The sequence below is a fragment of the Sminthopsis crassicaudata genome, chromosome 3 (assembly GCF_048593235.1).
Source record: "Sminthopsis crassicaudata isolate SCR6 chromosome 3, ASM4859323v1, whole genome shotgun sequence".
In the NCBI taxonomy this organism is placed as follows: Eukaryota; Metazoa; Chordata; class Mammalia; order Dasyuromorphia; family Dasyuridae; genus Sminthopsis; species Sminthopsis crassicaudata.
In genome coordinates, this window is record NC_133619.1 from 556,077,208 (window position 1) to 556,098,711 (window position 21,504).

At 32.7% G+C, this 21,504-nt stretch overlaps 1 protein-coding gene across 10 annotated transcripts in view; it reads right to left on the reverse strand.

The window, feature by feature from the left end:
• Positions 1 to 21,504, reverse strand: part of DLG2 (discs large MAGUK scaffold protein 2) — a 2,604,243-nt gene that overhangs the window by 2,566,681 nt on the left and 16,058 nt on the right. For all 10 annotated transcript variants that reach the window (XM_074304592.1, XM_074304594.1, XM_074304589.1 and 7 more), the window contains exon 2: positions 3,882 to 4,013. In XM_074304592.1, the coding sequence (XP_074160693.1) occupies positions 3,882 to 4,013 (132 nt within the window). The remainder of the gene's footprint in view (positions 1 to 3,881; positions 4,014 to 21,504) is intronic.

Here is a 21,504-nt window from a genome sequence, read left to right on the forward strand (position 1 = left end):
TGCCCCAAATATTTGTCTTGGGCCCTTTTCCCTTCTCTATATTTTCAATGATCAGGTCTCATGTATCCAACTCTCACTTCAGTGGATAGGATTTCTAAATCATCCATCCATATCTCCTGTTGCCTCAAGACATCTTTCCCTGATTATCCCATGAGCATTTCAGATTCAGTGAGTTTTCTAAAAAATCTTTGTCTTTCCTCTAAAAACCACCCATGTACTTTCTAACTTCCAATTTCTAATGAAAACAATACCATCTTTCCAGTTATTCTGGCCTAAACCTTTTCAGTCATCCTCATTTATTTCCTTTATAGCCAATGACATACCAAATCTTGACAATTTTAATTCCTCAACATCACATTCACTCATCACCTTCTCTTTACTCAAATATGACTATTGTGGACTACTGCCATCACCTCCTAAATGTATATCTCTCATCTGGCCTCTCTTCGATCTGTATCCACACAAATGCGAGAGTACAGGTTTGACTATATCATTTCTTTCCTGAAGAACCTCAATAAACTCTTAAGATCAAATACAGACTCCTCTGTTTTGCATTTAAAGTCCTTAATAATCTGACTCCAGACTCACTTCCCCAGTTTCTACCAAACCATCCTTTCCCACCATCACACATATTCAGAAGGAGATCTTCCTGTAGGCTTTCATGTACTTGAGCCTACAGTTAAGTATAGGTCTGACCAAGTCTCTCACATACTCCATAACTAACATGAGCTCCTTTTACCTCCAGAATTAATCAATGAATTGATTCTGAATGAATTAATTACTATGTTCCATTACTGTGTTAAGTGCTTGAATACAAAAAAAGGGGACAAAAGGCAGTCCCTTTCCTCAAGGAGCTCACAATCAATGAGGGACACAGTAGGCAAGCTAATACACACAAATAGGCTATACACGGGATAAATAGGAAATAATTAACAGAAAGAAGGCATTATAATCAAATAAAAAATATTATATTTGACATTCAAAGCCCTTCATATCCTGCTCCCTCCCAACATTAATAGTCTTCTTATGCCTCACACCTACCCCCCCACACATACATGATCTTTGATCCAATGATAATGACCTCCTTGTTATTTCTCCCACAAGACACTCTTTGGACTCCCAGCATCTTTAAATGGCTACACTCTAAGCCTTGAGTGTTCCTCCTCCTTTCTGTCTCCTCCTGGCTTCCTGGTTTTCATCAAGTTGCAGATAAAATCCCCACCTTCTGCAAGAAGCCTATCATGATCCCCCTTAAGCAGAATGCTCTCCCTCTGTTGATTATTTCCAGTTTATTTTGTCTGTAGCTATACTTATATACATGTCTCTTCAATTTGACTGTGAGCTTATTGAGAATTAGAACTGTCTTTCACCTTTCTTTACATACCCAGTGATCAAAGCAGTCTTTGGTACATAATAGGTGTTTAATAAATAAATAACAAACAATGGTAACTGTTTATTAAGTGACTAACATAAAAACTTGATATTTTGATGGAGGCAATCAGGTACAAGACAATTATCCTACTTTTCAGCTAAACTCACCTGTTTACTGTTACTTCCCTTCTGGACTCATCTCAGCTGACTTCTTCAAGAGACTTTTCTGGATTCTTCCAAGTGCTAGTTCTTCCCCCATTCCCAAATTACTCAGTATCTTATTTTTATATAGTGAATATTTATTTAGCTATGTATGTGTTGTTTTCCACTTAAAATATAAGATCTTGGAGGATAAGGGCTTGTTCATTTTTTTCTCTGTGACTGCAGTATGTAGTAAAGGACCTAACACTAAGCAGGTATTTTTAAGCTTATTTAATTGAATTGAATGTGCCCCCAAATCTCCAAAGTGAATGTTGCCTTTGCCATACGTATTTTCTTCCTAGCTCTTAATGAAACCAAAGTAAGAAACAAAATAAGTTCATGTAAGAAAAAGCTATTCAGGCTAGGTTTATAGACAAGAAAATGGAAAACTTTAAGCATTAAGTTCAACAATATCTAAATTATAAACTATCCCAAAAGAAGCAAGAAAAGTAAAACAAGCAGTAATAATAAATAGCATTTATAAAGTGCTTTAAAAGTTGCCAAGCATTGAACCTGTTATCTTATTTGATATTCACAACAAACCTATGAGGTAGATACTATTATTGTTCCCATTTTAGAGATGAGTAAACTGGGGATAAAAGCAGTTAAGTCGCACAGCTGCTAAGGGTCTGAGCAGATATATCTTAGGTCTTCTTGATTCCAAGTCCAGTGTCTTAATCATTGTGAAACTAGTCCTGGATTAGTAAGGAACATTTAGTATGGTTGTGGGATAGAGCCTAAAAAAAAAAAAAAGAAAAAAAAAAAAAAAAAAAAGAAAGAAAGAAAAAAAAGAAAGAAAGGGGCCCAGCACAAGTCTTATTTTTGCCAGTTATGCTTTCTTTGCTTTGGCATTTTCTATTTTGGTTCTTGTGTTAAAATCTCCACCATGAACAGTTATTCACCTTTATGTTTTTCTCTTAAAGCTTGGTTAGCATCTGAAAATATGATTTTTAATGCTATACTATTTCTTATTTGGGGAATTGAAACTATCCGTCAAAGTTATTCATGCCCAATAGTTACAGACAGACTTAGATTGCAAGTAAGAAGCTATATGTTCCGGTAATTACATCCTTAGCATTCTGCCTTTTCAATGATATTCTCTTGAAACTTCTACCACATCATCAACTTACAGACCACTTTTCACAATATATTGTGGTTCATCATACTAGAGTCAAAACTGCTCTCCATCAAAGAAACTATATCTATTCCCAAAAGAAGAATGCCTATATTTCTCCTTTTATGAAATGTTGTCCTTGAAGATATATTTTCTCAATCAAACCAGATAAACTCAGAGTGTGCTTGCTGCTGAGCCCTGGCAGGCACTATACATTTGAGTATACAGCTATGAGAAAAATTAAACCTAAACATAATTCAATTCCAAAGTATATGAAATTATAAATAACCCTCTGAGGCTGCACACTGGTCTATTCTGAATCACCATCTGTTAAAGAAACACAAGAGGTTACATTTATTTTTTTTCTGTTGTTCTTTTGGAATGAGGATTTAAAGAATAGCAAAATGGTTACTATAAAGTACCTATTGGATTCATGTTGGATTGTGCCTCCTTCCACCACTACACTTGGTCCTAAGAACATTATAACAAATTATATATATACAATACTGAGCTTTTTTAACCAAGTAGTTCTAGCAAACATTCATTTAGCATTTCTATTTCTCAATAATCTTTCCTCCTTTTATCTTTCATAATAGTAATTTAGGCTATTTAAACTAAATAAACATAAATAGGTATGCACAAATGTATTTACACATGTGTATATGATTACATATTATAAATATATCTAATATAAAATGATGAGTAACTATATAACTTTCCAACAGAAACACTGTAAATGTAGTTATATTATATCATGTGCTGCATCATACATTTTAAGTCTAAAAAAAATCTGTTTTCACATTTGTGATCAAGCCACTTCAATAGTTACCAAATACTAAAGTTCTCCCCTTGTCCCTTATTTTACTGTGGAATTAACTCCTTCTTCTCAAAAATTATGCAAGCAGGGAATAAGCTCTGGTAGTTCGTAACAAACTAGATTGACTTCAAATGAATTGTGCCTATCATTTAAGAATAAGCCTTGTAAGTCCAAAGACTCATCTCCAGGTGGTTGACTACCAGGTGATGAAATGTTTGGCCACAACAACTAATAAAGACAGTTACAGCACCTGCTTGTGAGCACTATTAATTAAAGAAGGGGAATCTCAAAGGTATGAACTCCCAAATTTGACTTGATTCAATATTTAATTCCAATACTGATCACAAAAATACCCCAAGTTTCTTTGATTATACATACCCAATAAAGCCTGAAATAAGGAGCTCTTAAAGATGCCCATCACTTTTTTGACAGCTTTCTTCAGTGGCTGCTCTTCCGGTTTCCTTAATTTTCTGCAATATTCTTCCAACAGTCTTAAAGCTCGATCGGTATCTGGAAAGACATGGTTTTTAAAGCTTATCTTATGGTCCCAGAAAAATATGAAACTATTGTTCAATAATGCCACAGTTGTATTTATAACTTCATGACACAAAAGACTATCATGAAGTAATCAGTCACATTTCTCTGTTATATATGTCATTGCATTCAGCTTTCTAATTATCAAGTATTTTTTCCTTTTTGTACCAGGGCATTCCAAAAAAGAACATGTTGTTCTTTTAAAAAATGAAGAAAAAAACTTTTATTTTTTAAAAAAGTCTATGAAACCTGATTTTAAAAAGACTTACAATAAGTATTGCACATTGTAGCTATGATTCACCTGTTTCACAGAAGTAGAACATTACTTTAAAATTCCATTCTTTCCTCAAAGCAATCTCATTGCTAAGTACTGAGGCAACTATTTTAATAAAATCAGATATTATTCTTCTTCTGGCAGAACTGAGCTAGATATTCTCAACTATTTCACAACTTCACAAGGGTTTCTAATTACCTCAAAACATTCAAATGCTGCAAAAAAAAAAAAAAACCTTTTTCTTCTAAACTTAACAAACACTGAATAAAATGAGTATTTCAATATATAAAGTAGAAATAAAAAAGGTGTTTGAACATGAAATTGTTCATCGATCTTAATCTTCCCTTTAAGGTATAAAATAAAAACACTGAAGTTTTTCAAAGTTCTTCTTCTTGTCAATATTTCCTTCTGGGTCTCTGTATTTTTCTATATATTTTGTAGGGAGAAAGGCAGGATAGGAACTGAGTCTCCCTCTTGTGCAAGTTGGAATGGAAGCAGTTACTCATGAACCCAACCCCACTGCTAATCTATCTGAAAGCTTTGATACACTCCATTTCGAACCTGGACCAGTTTACCCTTCCTTTTAGCAGCTTGGAAGCCCTTGAGGGATCACAGTTGACTAGTTTGAACACTTAAATGACCCTTAATTATTGTTATTCCTACTGCACCTTAGAACTTCCAAAGCAACCCATTAATTTCAGAACAGTCCGGGTAACAGACATTCATTATCCTGCCTGTCCTATTAGAGGCATTTAAAAATATATTTCAATGACCTTATTTATTTTCTTGGCCAGTCCCTGATTTGCATTTGTATTTCCTGCATAAAATGGCAGGAAAAGATAATAAATGTTGGAGAGAATATGGGAAAACTGGAACATTTTCAATAATAATGAATATAGAGTTGTAAATTGATCCAGTCATTCTGGAGAGCAATTTGGAACTATACCCAAAGGGATTATAAAATTCTGCATATCTTTTGAAACAGCAGTATTTCTAGCTAATGAAAAAAAGGAAAAGGACCCACATATGCAAAAATCCATATGTATCAGCTCTTTGTGTGGTGGCAAGAAATTGGAAATTGAGTGGATGTCCCTCAAGTGGGGAATGGCTGAGTAAGTTATGGTATATGAAAGTTATGGAATATTAATGATCTTCAAGAAATGATGAGCAGACTGATTTCAGAAAACTCTGGAAAGATTAATATGAACTGATGCTAAGTGCATTGAATAGAACCAGGAGAACATTGTACACAGCAACAGCAAGATTATGTGATGATCAACTGTGATAGACTTAGATCTTCTCAGCAATATAATCACTCAAGGCAATTACAATAGCTTTGTGATAGAAAATACTATCTGCAGGTAGAGAGAGAACTGTGGATATTGAATGAAGACCAAAGCATATTATTTTCACTTTTTTTGTTCGCTTTTTTTTCTCATGGCTTTTTCCTTTTGTCCAGATTTTTTTTCACAACATGACTAATATGGAAATATATTTTAAATGGTTGTACATATATAATATATATATCAGATTGCTTGCTGTCTTAGGAAGGGAGGGAAGGATAAAAAAATTGGAACTCAAAAATGTTACAAAAATGAATGTTGAAAAACCAGTGCAGACAAGATTAAAAGGAAAGTAGGAAACGGGGGAAATTTTTACATCCAAGGGTTCTGATAAAGACTTAATTTCTAAAATATATATGTATCTAGAGAGAATTCATTCAAATTTATAAGAATCCAAGTTATTCTCCAATTGATAAATGGTCAAAGGATATGAAGAGAAATTTTTCAGATGAAAAAATTAAAACCATTTCTAGTCATATGAAAATATGTTCTAAATCACTATTGGCCAGAGAAAAGCAAATTAAGACAACTCAGGTATCACTACACACCTTTCAGATTAACTAAGATAACAGGAAAAGATAATGATGAATATTAGAGGGGATGAGATAAAACTGGAACCCTAATACATTGTTGTTGGAGTTGTGGAGTTGTGAATTGATCCAACCAATCTGGAAAACAATATGAAACTATGTCCAAAGTGCTATCAAAATGTGCAGTGTCTCCTGGGCCTATATCCCAGAGATCATAAAAAGGGAAAAGGGCCCACACATGTGTAAAAATGTTTGTGGCATTCCTTTCTGTAATGGCAAAGAACTGGAAACAGAGTGGATGTCCATCAGTTGAAGAATGGCTAAAAAAGTTATGGTATATGAATGTTATGGAATATTATTTTTCTATAAGAAATTATCAGGAGGGTGATTTCAGAGAGGCCTGGAGAGATTTACATGAACTGATGCTGAGTGAAATGAGTAGAATTAAGAGAATATTGTACACAGCAACAACAAAATTATATGATGATCAATTTTGATAGACATGCCTTTTTCAACAGCGAAGTGATTCAGGCCAGTATTTTGTTGGTTTTGTTGTTGTTTTTGCTTGCATTTTTTCCTTCATGGTTTGTGGAAATATATATAGAGGAACTACACAAGTTTAATATATATTGGGTTATTTACCATCTAGGAGAGAAGATGGGGGGAAAGAAGGGAGGAAAAAATTGGGAGCACAAGATTTTGCATGAGTGAATGTTGAAAACTATCTTTTCATGTAATTGAAAAAATGAAATACTATGAAATATTTTAAAAGATTCATTTCAATGATAAGTTTCAGCTAAAATGAAAGAAGGATAAAGTGACAAATGTTGGAGAGAATATGGAAAGATTGGGATACTAATTCATTGTTAGAGGAATTGCAAAATGACCCAACCATTTTGGAGTGTACTTGGAATTATTCCTAAAGATTAATTAAACAATCTATATCATTTAACCCAGCAAAACCACTACTTGATCTATTTCCAATGATGATTAGAGGAAAGGGAAAAGGACCTATATATTCTAAAATGTTTATAGCAGTTCCCTTTGTGGTGGCAAAAAATTGGAAATTATAGAAATGTCCATCAATTAGGGAATGGCTGAATAAGACGAATAATCAAACAGGGAATGGTATATGATTATGATGGAATACAAATGTGCCACATGAAATGATGAGCTCAATGATTTTAGAAAAATGTGGACCTATATGAAAAAATGAAGAGTAAAATGAGCAGAGTCAAGGGAACATTGTTAACAGTAACAGCAATATTGTTTTAAGAATGACTTTAAGTAAATAAGCTAGTTTATCTATTATAAATATTCTAATTACAAAGGACATATGAAGAAAGATATGGCATCCAGAAAAAAGAATTGATAAATAAAAGCATAGAATAATTTTACAAAAATGTATGTATGTGTGTCTAATGGTAGCCTTCTCTAAAGCAGGTGGGGGGGATGCAGGAGAAAGGAAGAAAAAAAGAAAACAACTTATATGATAATTTTGTTGTGTATTTGAAATGAATAGCAAGTTGTACACAGCAGACTTGTAGTTTCATGTACAATCTTTTTTATTGTACTATGTTATTAAAATGATTGTTTTATTCCATAAATTAAAAATAAAATTAAAGATTCAACTCAAACCCCACCCTTTATAGGGCTTCCCTGATCTCTCTAGTTGTTAGTGTCTTCCCCTGTGATATATATGTATACACGTTATATGTACCTAGTTATTTTCATGTTGAAGAGAAGCTTCTTGAGGGCAGGATCTGTTGATTTTTTTGGCCTTTCTTTGTATTACTAAAACTTAGTCCAGTACCTACCACAAAACAGAAAATTTAATAAATGTTTGCATCTGGCTGAAAACAAGGTGAAACAGTCTTGTAGCAAAAATGATAGATAACTAATAGGCTGCCTAAACAGTATACTGTACTCTTGAGATGCAGAAAGGACAAAAGAAATGCTCTTCATGATGGGATATATCTTCTGAGAACTTAAAGAAAAATGGCCAAAAACTTCATAGGATGAAAAATCATAATAATATCAGAGAGAGGGATGGAAAAAGGAAGGAAGGAAGGAAGAAACAAAGGAATGAAGATTGAAAAAATATATCTTTATAATATATCCCTAATGGCATTATTTATGATAAGAATAAAACAACTATGAAATAAATTAGTTCATTATTAGGGGAATGGCTGAAGAAATTAGGGGGATATAAATATAATGGAATATTATTCTATGGTAAGAAATATGTAATATAAAAAATCCAAAAGACTATTGGAAGACATATGAAGGGGGAAAAGCAGAACCAAAGGAGCCAATCAAAGAATAATGAAAAGAACAATACACCTGGAGTCAAGAAAATCTAAATGGATTCAAATACCACCTCAGACATAGATTAGCTATGTGACACTTTAACTTAAATGAGCGATTTGAACTCTGAAGTCCCTTCTTCTAAATCTATAGTCCCATGACTTTCTCAATGGAGTTAATGTATGTTAGATATATAAAACAGTTACAGGGTATTACAAAAATAAGGTTGCAAATTTTTATGTTAACATTTAAACACAATTTGTGTTGGGATTAATAATCTTTAATAAGAATTCACTGTTTGGTAAAAATTGTGGGGAAAAAAAAGTCTAGCAGAAATTAAAGACTAATATCTCATATCATTTACCAAGTTAAGATTAAGGGATACATGACCTAGACATAAAGGGATTTCTTGCAAGTAAATTAGTAGAATATAGAACATATTCCCTATAAAATTTATGGATAGGAAAAGAATTTATGAATAAACAAGAAGTGGAGAGCATTACTAGTTATAAAATGGATAATTTTGATTATAGTAAATTTAAAAGATCTTATACAAATAAAACCAGTATAGCCAAGATTAAAAGGAAAACAGAAAATTGGAGGAACCATTTTATAGAAAATTCCTCAGATAAAAGCCTTCTTTCTCAGATATATAGCAAACTTTGTCAAATTTACAAAAATATGAGTAATTCCTAAATTGAAATATAGTCAAAAGATATGAACAGTTTTTGGAGGAAGAGATCAAAACTATCTATAGTCATATGAAAAATAATTCTCTAAATCATTGTTGCTTAGAGAAAGGAAAATTAAAATGACTTTGAGATACCATCTCACATATATCAGATTAGCTAAAAATAATAGAAGGGGGAAAATGACAAATGTTGGAGGGGATGTAGAAAAATTGGGATTAATATACTGTTGATGGAACTGTGAACTCATCCAACTATTTTGGAAAGCAATCTGGAAATGTAACCAAAGAGACAAAAAATAAAGCATACCTTTTGACTCAGCAATACCACAATTAGGTAGTTTTCTAATGTTATTAGAGAAAAAAAGAAAAAGAACTTATATGCTCTAAAATATTTGTAGTAGTTCTATTTGTGGTAACAAAAAAGTGGAAATTGAAAGAATGCCCATCAAATGGGGAATGGCTGAATAAGTTGTGGTATATGATTATGATGGAATACTACTGTGCTATAAGATATGATGAGCAGGAGATTTTAGGGGAAATGCTAAGATCGCATAAAATAATGAAGAATGAAAAGAGTAGAACAAGAGATGTATACAATAAAAGCAATATTGTTCAAAGAATAGCTGTGAATGACTAAGCCATTCTAAGTAATATGAATAATCAAATCAATAACAAAAGACTTATAAAAAGAAATCCACCTTCAGGGAATAAACTGATAGATGGAATATGCATTGTGTAGTTTCACATATATATCTGTATCAAATGTTGATCTTCTCTAGAGCAGAGTTAGGAGAAAGGGAGAGAAAGCACTTGAAATTCAAATGTAACTAAAAACATTTTTAAAAGAAAAAGAAAAGAAAAAGGGACAACACTGTCCCCTTAGTATCCATCATACCCCTTCTCACTTACCTTGATTTTCAGTTTATAGGATTTCAGTTTCAAGCCTTAAAGGGCCTTTCAGAGTGGAGTAGTAGATAATACAGTGAGTTTGAAATCAAATGAATTGGGCTTGAATCTTACCTCAAATATTTACTGTATGGTGGGCAGAACATCAGTAGACAGTAAGACATAAACTTCTCCAAGTTTCCTAAGTATATACTATTTCATTTTTATTTCTTTTTGTATCCCCAGCACTTACTTATTTTGGGGCACATATTGTTATGCTGTTTAAGTTGTGCCAACTCTTCCTGACCCCATTTTGGGGCTTTCTTGGCAAAGATACTAGAGTGGCTTTGCCATTTCCATTTCCAGTTTCATTTTACAGATAAGGAAGCAAGTTAAGTGACTTGCCCAGGACCATATAGTCAGTGTCTAAGACTGTATTTGAATTCATGAAGATGAGATGAAAGCCCAGTGTTCTCTTTATTTATACCACATCTAGCTGTCACCTTTAGTCATATAGTTGGTTCTTCAACTAACTCCAATGCTATATAAACTATTTGAAAAAATAGGGATTGAAGGAGTCCTACCAAATTCCTTTTATGACACAGACATGGTACTGATACCTAAACCAGGTAGATCAAAAACTGAGAAAGAAAACTATAGACCAATTTCCTTAATGAATATTGATGCTAAAATCTTAAATAAGGTATTAGCAAAAAGACTTCAGAAAATCATCCCCAGGATAATACACTATGACCAAGTGGGATTTATACTAGGAATGCAGGGCTGGTTTAATATTAGGAAAACTATTAGTTTAATTGACCATATTAATAATCAAATTAATAAAAGCCATATGATCATCTCAATAGATGCAGAAAAAGCATTTGATAAAATCCAACATCCATTCCTATTAAAAACGCTTGAGAGTATAAGAATAAATGGACTATTCCTTAAAATAATAACGAGCATATATTTAAAACCTTCAGTAACATCATATGTAATGGCGATAAACTGGAACCTTTCCCTGTAAGATCAGGAGTGAAACAAGGTTGCCCACTATCACCATTACTATTCAATATAGTACTAGAAACGCTAGCCTCGGCAATAAGAGCCGAGAAAGAGATTCAAGGAATTAGAGTAGGAAATGAGGAAATCAAACTATCACTCTTTGCAGATGACATGATGGTATACTTAGAGAACCCCAAAGACTCTCTAAAAAGCTATTAGAAATAATTCAGAATTTTAGCAAAGTTGCAGGATACAAAATAAATCCACATAAATCCTCAGCATTTTTATACATTACCACACAATCCAACAGCAAGAGATACAAAGAGAAATTCCATTCAAAATAACGGTCGATAGTATAAAATATTTGGGAATATATCTACCAAAGGAGAGTCAGGAGTTATATGAGCAAAATTACCAAACACTTGCCACAAAAATAAAGTCAGATTTAAATAATTGGAAAGACATTCAGTGCTCTTGGATAGGCCGAGCGAATATAATTAAGATGACAATACTCCCTAAACTAATCTATTTATTTAGTGCTATACCAATCAGACTCCCAAGAAACTATTTTAATAACCTAGAAAAAATAACAACAGAATTCATATGGAACAACAAAAGGTCGAGAATTTCAAGGGAAGTAATGAAAAAAAAATTAAATGAAGGTGGTCTAGCTGTACCTGATCTAGAACTATATTATAAAACAACAGTTACCAAAACCATTTGGTATTGGCTAAGAAATAGACTAGTTGATCAGTGGCATAGGTTAGGTTCACAGGGCAAGATAGTTAATAAAAATAGCAATCTAGTGTTTGACAAACCCAAAGATCCCAAATTTTGGGATAAGAATTCATTATTTGACAAAAACTTCTGGGAAAACTGAAAATTAGTATGGCAGAAACTAGGCATGGAACCACACTTAACACCACATAGTAAGATAAGATCAAAATGGGTCCAAGATTTAGGCATAAAGAACGAAATCATAAATAAATTGGAGGAACATGGGATGGTTTACCTCTCAGACTTGTGGAGGAGGAAGGAGTTTGTGTCCAAGGGAGAACTAGAGACCATTCTTGATCACAAAATAGAAAATTTTGATTACACCAAATTAAAAAGTTTCTGCACAAACAAAACTAATGCAAACAAGATTAGAAGGGAAGTAACAAATTGGGAAAACATTTTTACAGTTAAAGGTTCTGATAAAGTCCTCATCTCCAAAATATACAGAGAATTTACTTTAATGTGTAAGAAACCAAGCCATTCTCCAATTGATAAATGGTCAAAGGATATGAACAGACAATTTTCAGATGATGAAATTAAAACTATTTCCACTCATATGAAAGAGTGTTCCAAATCACTATTGATCAGAGAAATGCAAATTAAGACAACTCTGAGATACCACTACACACTTGTCAGATTGGCTAAGATGACAAGAACAAATAATGAAGAATGTTGGAGGGGATGTGGGAAAACTGGGACACTGTTGCATTGTTGGTGGAGTTGTGAAAGAATCCAACCATTCTGGAGAGCAATCTGGAATTATGCCCAAAAAGTTATCAAACTGTGCATACCCTTTGACCCAGCCGTACTACTACTGGGCTTATATCCTAAGGAAATACTAAAGAAGGGAAAGGGACCTGTATGTGCCAAAATGTTTGTGGCAGCCCTTTTCATAGTGGCTAGAAGCTGGAAGATGAATAGATGTCCATCAATTGGAGAATTGTTGGGTAAATTATAGTATATGAATGTTATGGAATATTATTGTTCTATAAGAAATGACCAGCAGGAGGAATACAGAGAGGCTTGGAGAGATTTACATCAACTGATGCTGAGTGAAACGAGCAGAACTAGGGGATCATTATACACTTCAACAATGATACTGTATGAGGATGTATTCTGATGGAAGTGGATATCTTCAACATAGAGAAGAGCTTATGCAGTTCCAATTGATCAATGATGGACAGAATCAGCTACATCCAGAAAAGGAACACTGGGAAATGAGTGTAAACTGTGAGCATTGTTTTGTTTTGTTTTGTTTCTCTTCCCAGATTATTTTACCTTGTGAATACAATCCTTCCTTTGCAATAACAACAACAACAAAATTCGGTTCTGCACATATATATTGTACCTAGGATATACTATAAGATATTTAATATGTATGGGAATGCCATCTAGGGGAGGGGATGGAGGGAAGAAGGGGAAAAACTTGGAACAGAAGGGAGTTCAAGGGATAATGTTGTTAAAAAAAAAATTTACCTATGCATATGTACTGTCAAAGAAAATGTTATAATTATAAAAATTAATAAAAAACAAAATAAATATATATAGTTGGTTCTTAATGAATGTTTGTTGAATTGAGGTGAATTTGTAAAATGTTACTAATATATTCACTACCTATATCATATATATTTGAGGAAAATGCTTTCTAATATGGAATGGCTACTAATTCTCTCTGTAATCGTCACTATATCAATCAGTTACTCCTTAAAAGTTACTTTGTCCTTGTCACTTATTTTACTTTCTTAAAAGTAAAATTTACAGCTAAGCAAGTAAAATGTTTATTAGCTACTCTGCTTTTAGCAGAAAAGGATGTCCAGTAAATTTCTAGGGAGTTGGAGTCCTTTTATCACAATTATTTCCTGTCTCTCTTCTCAAGACAACTTTATGAACTCCATTCAATTCTTTCCTTTTCATTCAATTCTTCCTTTTGATCTTACCTATATTATAATCCACAATGTATAACAACTGTTTTTCCTGCCATTGTTCATAACTCAGATTTTCCACATGTATCTTCACAACATACAATATTCCTGCAATGACCTTTTACCTAATCTGTTCCTCTTCACTGCTCTAGATTTCTGTTTTCTTAGACTACCCTCAAGAAGTTGACAATCTAGTTGGAAAGACCAGAAACAAACAAACAAAAGTTAAGTAGCAATATAAAACCACAGTAGAAAGAATGTTAATATTTAATTAATAGAGAACAGACAGTAAGTTCAAAGAAGTAAGAGGTCCCAGGCTATGGTAGTTTCTGAAGAGAAAAGGAACAATTGGGCACACTAAAGAACAGTGCAGGATTACTGAAAGTTGTTGGGAATCTCCAAAGGAAATCATTCAACAGCAGATCAGGAAATCTGCGTCTCTCTTGAACTTTTTTGATATCCATGGTTCTGTGCAACTCATTTATTCACTCAACAAGCCTTAATCATAATAACTAGCATTTATATTATCCCCATTTTATAGATGAGGAAACTGAGACAGATTAGGTGACTAGCACTGGTTTACACAATTTGTAAATGTCATATCTGAGGCAGCATTTGAACTCAGGACTTTGTTATCTCCAAATCAGTGCTCTATCCACTATAACAATTGCCTCAATTCTTTGAGCCTTAGTTTCATAATCTATAAATTAAGAATATTAAATTGAATGACCTCTAAGACCCTTTCCAACACCAAATTCCATAATATTCTGATTCTATGATCAATAACTGAAAAATTAAGTCCATTTTAGCTTTAGGTGATTCCAAAGATATCATATTATTCTCTATATATTTTGTTGTAAACAATTTCTTCCTTTGAAGGAAAAATTAAAATCCAAACAAATTCATGACTTTCAGACCAACATCCAGAGCTGAGAGAATTCTCTCCTGATCCCAGAGCTGGCTAATCTTTTAATATGCCTTTGATAAAAATTCTCTCAACTGTGCTTTAATTCCTTCATACCTTTAACTCTTTCTTTACTAAATTTCATAATTCATCTTAAAGATATCTTAAACTGAATGATAAAAATGAACTGTCAAATTTAATTCTTCTGGAGATGTGAGAAAGCAAAAGATGCCTAGATGATACTCCCACGCAATTTAGAAAGCCTTGGCTAGCAGAGCAATGTGTAAAATCCAAAATTTTCCATGTAATTCAGGAAAATTTTATAATTATATTCAAATAAGCAGGCAAAAGCGGTCTATCCATTCCCCTCCCTCCTCACCACCCCTACCCATTCCTAGGTAGTCTCCTCAATTTGCCATTTCACTTTGCCAGTGGAAATCTACATTTATGAGACTCCTGAAGCTACAATAATATTGAAACTAAATTTAGATTACTTGAAGGCAGGCATAGGAAGACATGGAGAAGGGGAGAGTTTATATAATTGAAATTTTAGTAATAAAAAATGTATCATGTGCAATAGGCAATCCAGAAGATATAATGAAATGTTACATAATTGGAATTTTATGTAATTATGCTTCAGTTAATTAAGGTTCAATTCTATTGTATTCAGTTAGAGAAGAGCTCTGCCATAGTTATAAATAAATTGGAACCAGGGAAAAAAGTTATATTTGAGAACAAATAGTGCTTGAATATCTGCAGGTCTGAAAGAGAAACCTTTGTATTCTATGTCTGAACAAAAAAAAAAGTGATACATGTAATTATTTACGATAATTTCCATGGAGAAAAAAGAAAGAAAGAATAGTAAAATGTGATATATGACTGTGTCACCAAGAAAAAGGAGATTAAAGTTATGATTAAGGAAAATTATGTTTAACATGGAAAAGAAGAAATCTTTTGGGGAGCAAGACATTTTAAATTATCTTTGAAGACAGGGAGACACTTAGAAATAGACCTAACCAAGGTAGAATAATCCTGCTTCAGCAGACAAAAGAATTATATCAGTGTCCTCACATTAGGATCTCTGTTTTTCTATTAATAGCTCCTTACTGCTTTTTTGGTGTTAGGAGGAAAAGGAAGGATTTCTATTGTTATCCATCAAGAAGCACAGAGATGATGGGGACTCTATTTCCTTTAAAAATTACTGAAATTGATGTCAAAGAATTGAGGCTGTTTTGATCTTAAATTTGTAAAACTCTGTAATTCTATATACAATTGTAACTTCAACATGTAAAGTTTGAAGGGCCTTAATGGTTGTCCCGACTAAGACCCCCATTTTAGAATTGAAGTCAACTAGATACTAAGTAACAAATCCAGGATTTGAACCCAGGCTCACTGATTTCAAATCCAGTGCTCCTAAAAATTAAGGGAAAAAAATTAAAGAAAAAAAGAAAAAATTCTTAATGCCTTAACATTTTGGTCTAGAGGTTAGATGTTATAGATTTATCCATTAAAATATTGGGTTTTTTCCCTACCTTTTTTGTAAATAAGAATGATTAACATTTTATCATTAATTATATTGACATAGTAGTTTGTACAAATAGCATTTTGCTAAAAAATGTTTTAAGCATTTTTAATGCATGCTTTGTTAAATTTAAAAAAAAAAACAACCAGAAATAAATACAGTAAAAATTTAGAAACCACTGAGCTTTGTATTAATACACATCAAAACTTAAGATGAGTCACAGACCCAATCACCTCTGGAAGTTCAAGCCCAGTGATTCCCATTGTTTTTTGTTCTTTGAACCCCTTTCAATAACAACAACAAAGTATGCTGTGAATCTCTAGAACAATTTAATGTAGTATTCATGATATTTTTAGTTATTTAGTACTTAAGGTACTAATGGAAAATTCTTAGCACAAACTAACCACGGGCAGCAAAGTCAATCCAGTCAGAAAACTTCACTCAGATATTAGCTGTGTGACCCTGGGCAAATCACAATCCTATTTTGCCATCTGTAAAATGAGCTGGAGAAGGAAATGGCAAGCTACTCCAATATCTTTGCCAAGAAAACCCCAACTAGGGTCACAAAGAGTCAGATATGAGTGAAAATGACCAATTAAAATAACTTGGTCCATTATTGTTAAATGGAAACTATTTTGACTTTGATTAGAATATTTTTTGAAGTCTGAAATCTCCTGGAGAAAATTTAGAAAAGTGGTCACTTAAACCATAATACCCAATTTAATTTATACTTACAAGAGCCATTCTGATAGAAATAATATTACTTTATTAATAATATGCCATGAGAAAGGGCAATGAGGTGACATAGTAAATAGAGTACTGGGTCTGGAATCAGGAAGACTCATCATGAGTTCAAATCTGACCTCAGACACTTACTAGCTGTATGAACATGAGCATGTCACTTAATCCTGTTTGCCTCAGTTTGCTCATCTATAAAATCTTCTGGAGAAGGAAACGGCAATCCATTCCTTGTCTTTGCCAAGAAAACCCCAAATGGGTCATGAAGACTCAGACATGATTGAAAATGACTGAACATACCATTTAAAAGTTAACATGGCAGAGAGGTTGTAAAAGGGAAGTTTAGCAGCTAGGAAGATCTGCATTCAAGTCCTACCTCTTATATATTCTAGCTCTGATTCTGGGCAGATCACTTGACCACTCTATGCTATGGCCTTTGAGAGTGTGTTATATATGGGTCACTGATTTGCAACAATGGAGGAAAACTCTATCCTAAGGAATTCTATATACAGATGAAATCATAGATTTGGATTGTTTACCATTACAGTTATCAGATCTAAGAAAAGTTAGATGGTCATTGGCCCAAACTTTTATTTTACACAAGAGTAACTGAATTCCAGAAAGGTAAAGGGTCTTGTCAAAAATTACACATGAGTAGCAAAGCTGAAAATGACCTGATCCCCTGACCTGGACATTACTTACCATGACATCAACTACTTTTCAAATTGTCATTATTACCCATGAAAAAAAATTGTAAAAATCAATCAATAAGATAAAAACAACTAAACATACCAAGTCTCAAAAATCAAAGCTCAAAGTTCAAGATGATTCAAATACAGGAATTTGTTACTAAGTAAGAATTTACAGCTTTATTTACTAGAGGGTGATAAAATTACTTTCTTTTTACAAATAAAATCTTCACCAGCAAATAAAATTTTACAAACAAATTGTAAGCACTTCAACAAATACATGTTGATCCAGGTAGAATTTTTCCCATGGGTAATCAGAGAAAATAATGTAATTTATTTTTCCCTCTCCCATCAACATACAAACTATATATTTAAAAAATGTTAAACTCACAATTACTTCAATTAATTGTTCAGCATAGAATACCAAATTTCAGGAAGGGCAATGACAAGCTAAAGTCAAGCTTGAGGAAGGCCACCAAGATAAGGAAGGAAATTAAACTATATTAGAGGACAAACTGAAGGAACCAAGAATGTTTAGCCTGTACAAGAAATGCAGAAGTGAAAGGTTACAAGGAAATGACCAATGAGTTCAAATATTTGTATGTCTCTTGGAGGCAGAAGTAGGACTAATGAGCACTAATTATAGGTAGACAGATTCTTGGCACAGAATAAGAAAGAACTGCCAAACAATGAAAACTGTCCCAAAATGGAATATTCTGTCTTGAAAGGTAATGAGTTCCCTGACTTTAGAGGCTATTGAGTCAGAGATCAGATGTATTATAAAAAGGACTTCAATTTTTAGGTATAAATCAGTTCATGCATATCATGTTTAGATTTGAAAGAGAACTATTATTTTTAAAGTTCTTTTCATATCTGAAGTTCTAAGAACATGAAGAACACATGGAACACATTCCAACCTATATGGAAATGCATGTTGTTTCTAATGTCATTAGCTTACATAGTGTTTTAAAGCATAATTATAATTTCATTAAAGGAACTTTTAATGAGAAAAGTTCTTAATGTCATAAGTTATATCAAAAAAAAAAAAAACACCCAGAAAAACAAAGATTGTTTGTTTAGACTAGGAATTCCTTAGCTGGTATTTATGTATGGCTATATAAACTTCTTGGGATTTTTTAAAAAATATTTTAATAATTGAATGTCAACATAATTGGTTTCCCTTGTAATAATATGAATTTTATTTATGCATTTAAAAACAATTCTGAGAAAGAATCCATAGACTTCACCAAAATGCCTCAGGGAAGGGGGAGAAGGGTGTTCCATGACGTAAAAATAGTTAAGAGCTCTGGATTCAGAAAGAATATAATATACATGATTAGATTGACAGAAGAATCATACTAGTCATTTAGAGATTCTTCTATTATGTGTATGTGTGTGTTCATAAAACTTAGGTCATAAATTTATACACACACACATGTATGTATGTAGTTGTGTATATATTATATCATAGAGAAATAGATTATATATGAGAATACATATTATATATAAATGAATAAAGACAATTGTGTGCATGTATGTACACACACACAAACATGCATGTCTTCTTTCATTTATTCAAATATTTAATAAATATTTATGATCTTAACTTGTGCCTAAAACTGTGGAAAATACAAGGTTTATATAACATTCTGTCTCTCAGCCTTCCTGGAGGGTAGAAACATATACATGACTATAAAACACAATATTCATAAGTGAGCTAAAGGAGGACAAAAGAAAGAGTTATAATTAGGTCCAAGGGTGTATTAACAAAAGTAATATCAGAAAAGGCTTCATGGAGCACGTAGCATCAGAATTAAGCTTAATGAATAACTAGGAAATGGAATGGAATCGAAGGGAGTAATAGGAATAGAATGGAACCCATTCCCAGCATTTCAAAAAGCATAAGCAAACAGTGAAGCATCATGGGAAAGTAGAAAAGTTACTAGATTTTAATTCAGAATGAAATTATAAGAACTGAATTTAAATCCCAGCTCTCTGGTTTATAAATAATATAATTTTTAGTTAACCTCTTTGTGTAGTTCTTTTGTCTTTGAACACCCAGTTGCTAACACAGATTCCTGTACAGAGTAGATACTTATATACATGTCAGTTGAATTGAATCTGTAAGATGATGGGACTGGGCTAGTTTCTTCTCACTTGAAATCCTATGGTCCTATGTGAAAGAGAAGTAGGAAAGTACAAGGTATGTTTGGCAGCAGAATAGTCCAGTTTGGCTGAAAAATAGAGATTAGGGTATAAGTTATAGAAGTTGGACAGATCATGAAGAGGTTTGAATGCCAATGAATGCTTGAAATGCATTCATTAGCCAATAAAGACACAAAAACATTTTTGAGTAGAATAATGCAAATAGATCAATATGTATGAAATATTATTCAAGCATCAGTATGAATACTGACTTTGAGGAAGAAAGTGGAGTAAGGAAGAACTATTTAGGAAATTATTAAAATAGTATAAGTAAGGGTAATGATGGCATTATAGATATATATAGGTTATATATATATATATATATATATATAGGCTATATATAGGTTATAGAAACAAATATAAAAAGGAAGTAAATGTTTGAGATATTGTAGAGGTGAAACTAATAGGACTTGGTAACTATATTTGAGAGATGAGAGTGAAAAAAATGAATAAAAACAATAGATTTCAAAAATGAAAGATATGAGGATGATGACATGACAGAATTAGTGAAGGAGGAGAAGCAAATTTAAGGAGAACAATAAGATGTTATTACATCACGGACACGTATATAGTTTTTATATAAGACAAAGATATAATCTACATCCAGTAAGCCAAATGGCCTTTGGGCAAAATAGACCTATAGGTAGATCTGGAACTGATTGAATGGATTGATTCAAGGAGCCATTATTAATAGGTATTTTTGTAAGAAGTCTATAGTGGAGTGTCCCAGGAACCTGTCCTTTACCCTATACTTTTTTAAAGCAATGAATTAAATAAAGGTATAGATGCTATACTTATTTGTGGATGATATAATACTGAAAGATATAAGTAAAAGGTTGGGCATCAGGAAAGTTGACATTCTATATGATTCTAGGAAACAGAAGTAGGACTAATGAGTACTAATAATAGGAAGACAGGTTTTTGGTATCAAATGAGAAAGAACTTCTAAAAAGTGAAAGCTATCTTTAAAAAATGGAATATTCTGTTTTGAAATGTAATGAGTTCCCTGGCCTTAAAAGTAATCATGTAGAAGCCAGAGATCAGGATATTGCAAAAAGGGTTATTGTCTGAAATATTAAGTTCAATTCTGGTAGCCACATTTTCTGGGGGGAAAAACTGATAAACTGGAATGGGTCTAGAAAGAGCAAGATGGTGAGAGAACGTGAGACTATGCTATATGAGTGTCAATTAAAGGAAGTTGGGATAAAAGATTTAGGAAATGCTAACTTCCTTCAAATATTCAAAATACTATCATATATAGAAAAAGTTAGGTTCATTCTTTGCCCAAAAGGATAGAATTAAGGGCAACAGGTAAAAATTGCAGAGAGGAAAAATTAGGGTTAACATAGGGAAAATTTTTAAATACAGAGCTGGACTAAAACAAAGGCATTTTCTCAGAAGGTAAAGCATTTCTTATTCTTTGAAATTTTCAAATAGAGGCCAACTGACTACTTCCTGGGAATATTATAGAGTAGATTCATGGTTAGATAGTTGAGATAAGCACAGGGGTCCCTTCAATTTTTGAAATTCTGCTACTTTATGAAGCTTAGTTCAAGGTATATTGAGCTTTTAGTATTAATGGAAGTTGAAGAGGCAGTATAGACAGTTGGAAAGGCAGATCAGAAGCTCAGAATGGAATTCAATATTCAGGGATGAAATACAATTTAGGGAGTTG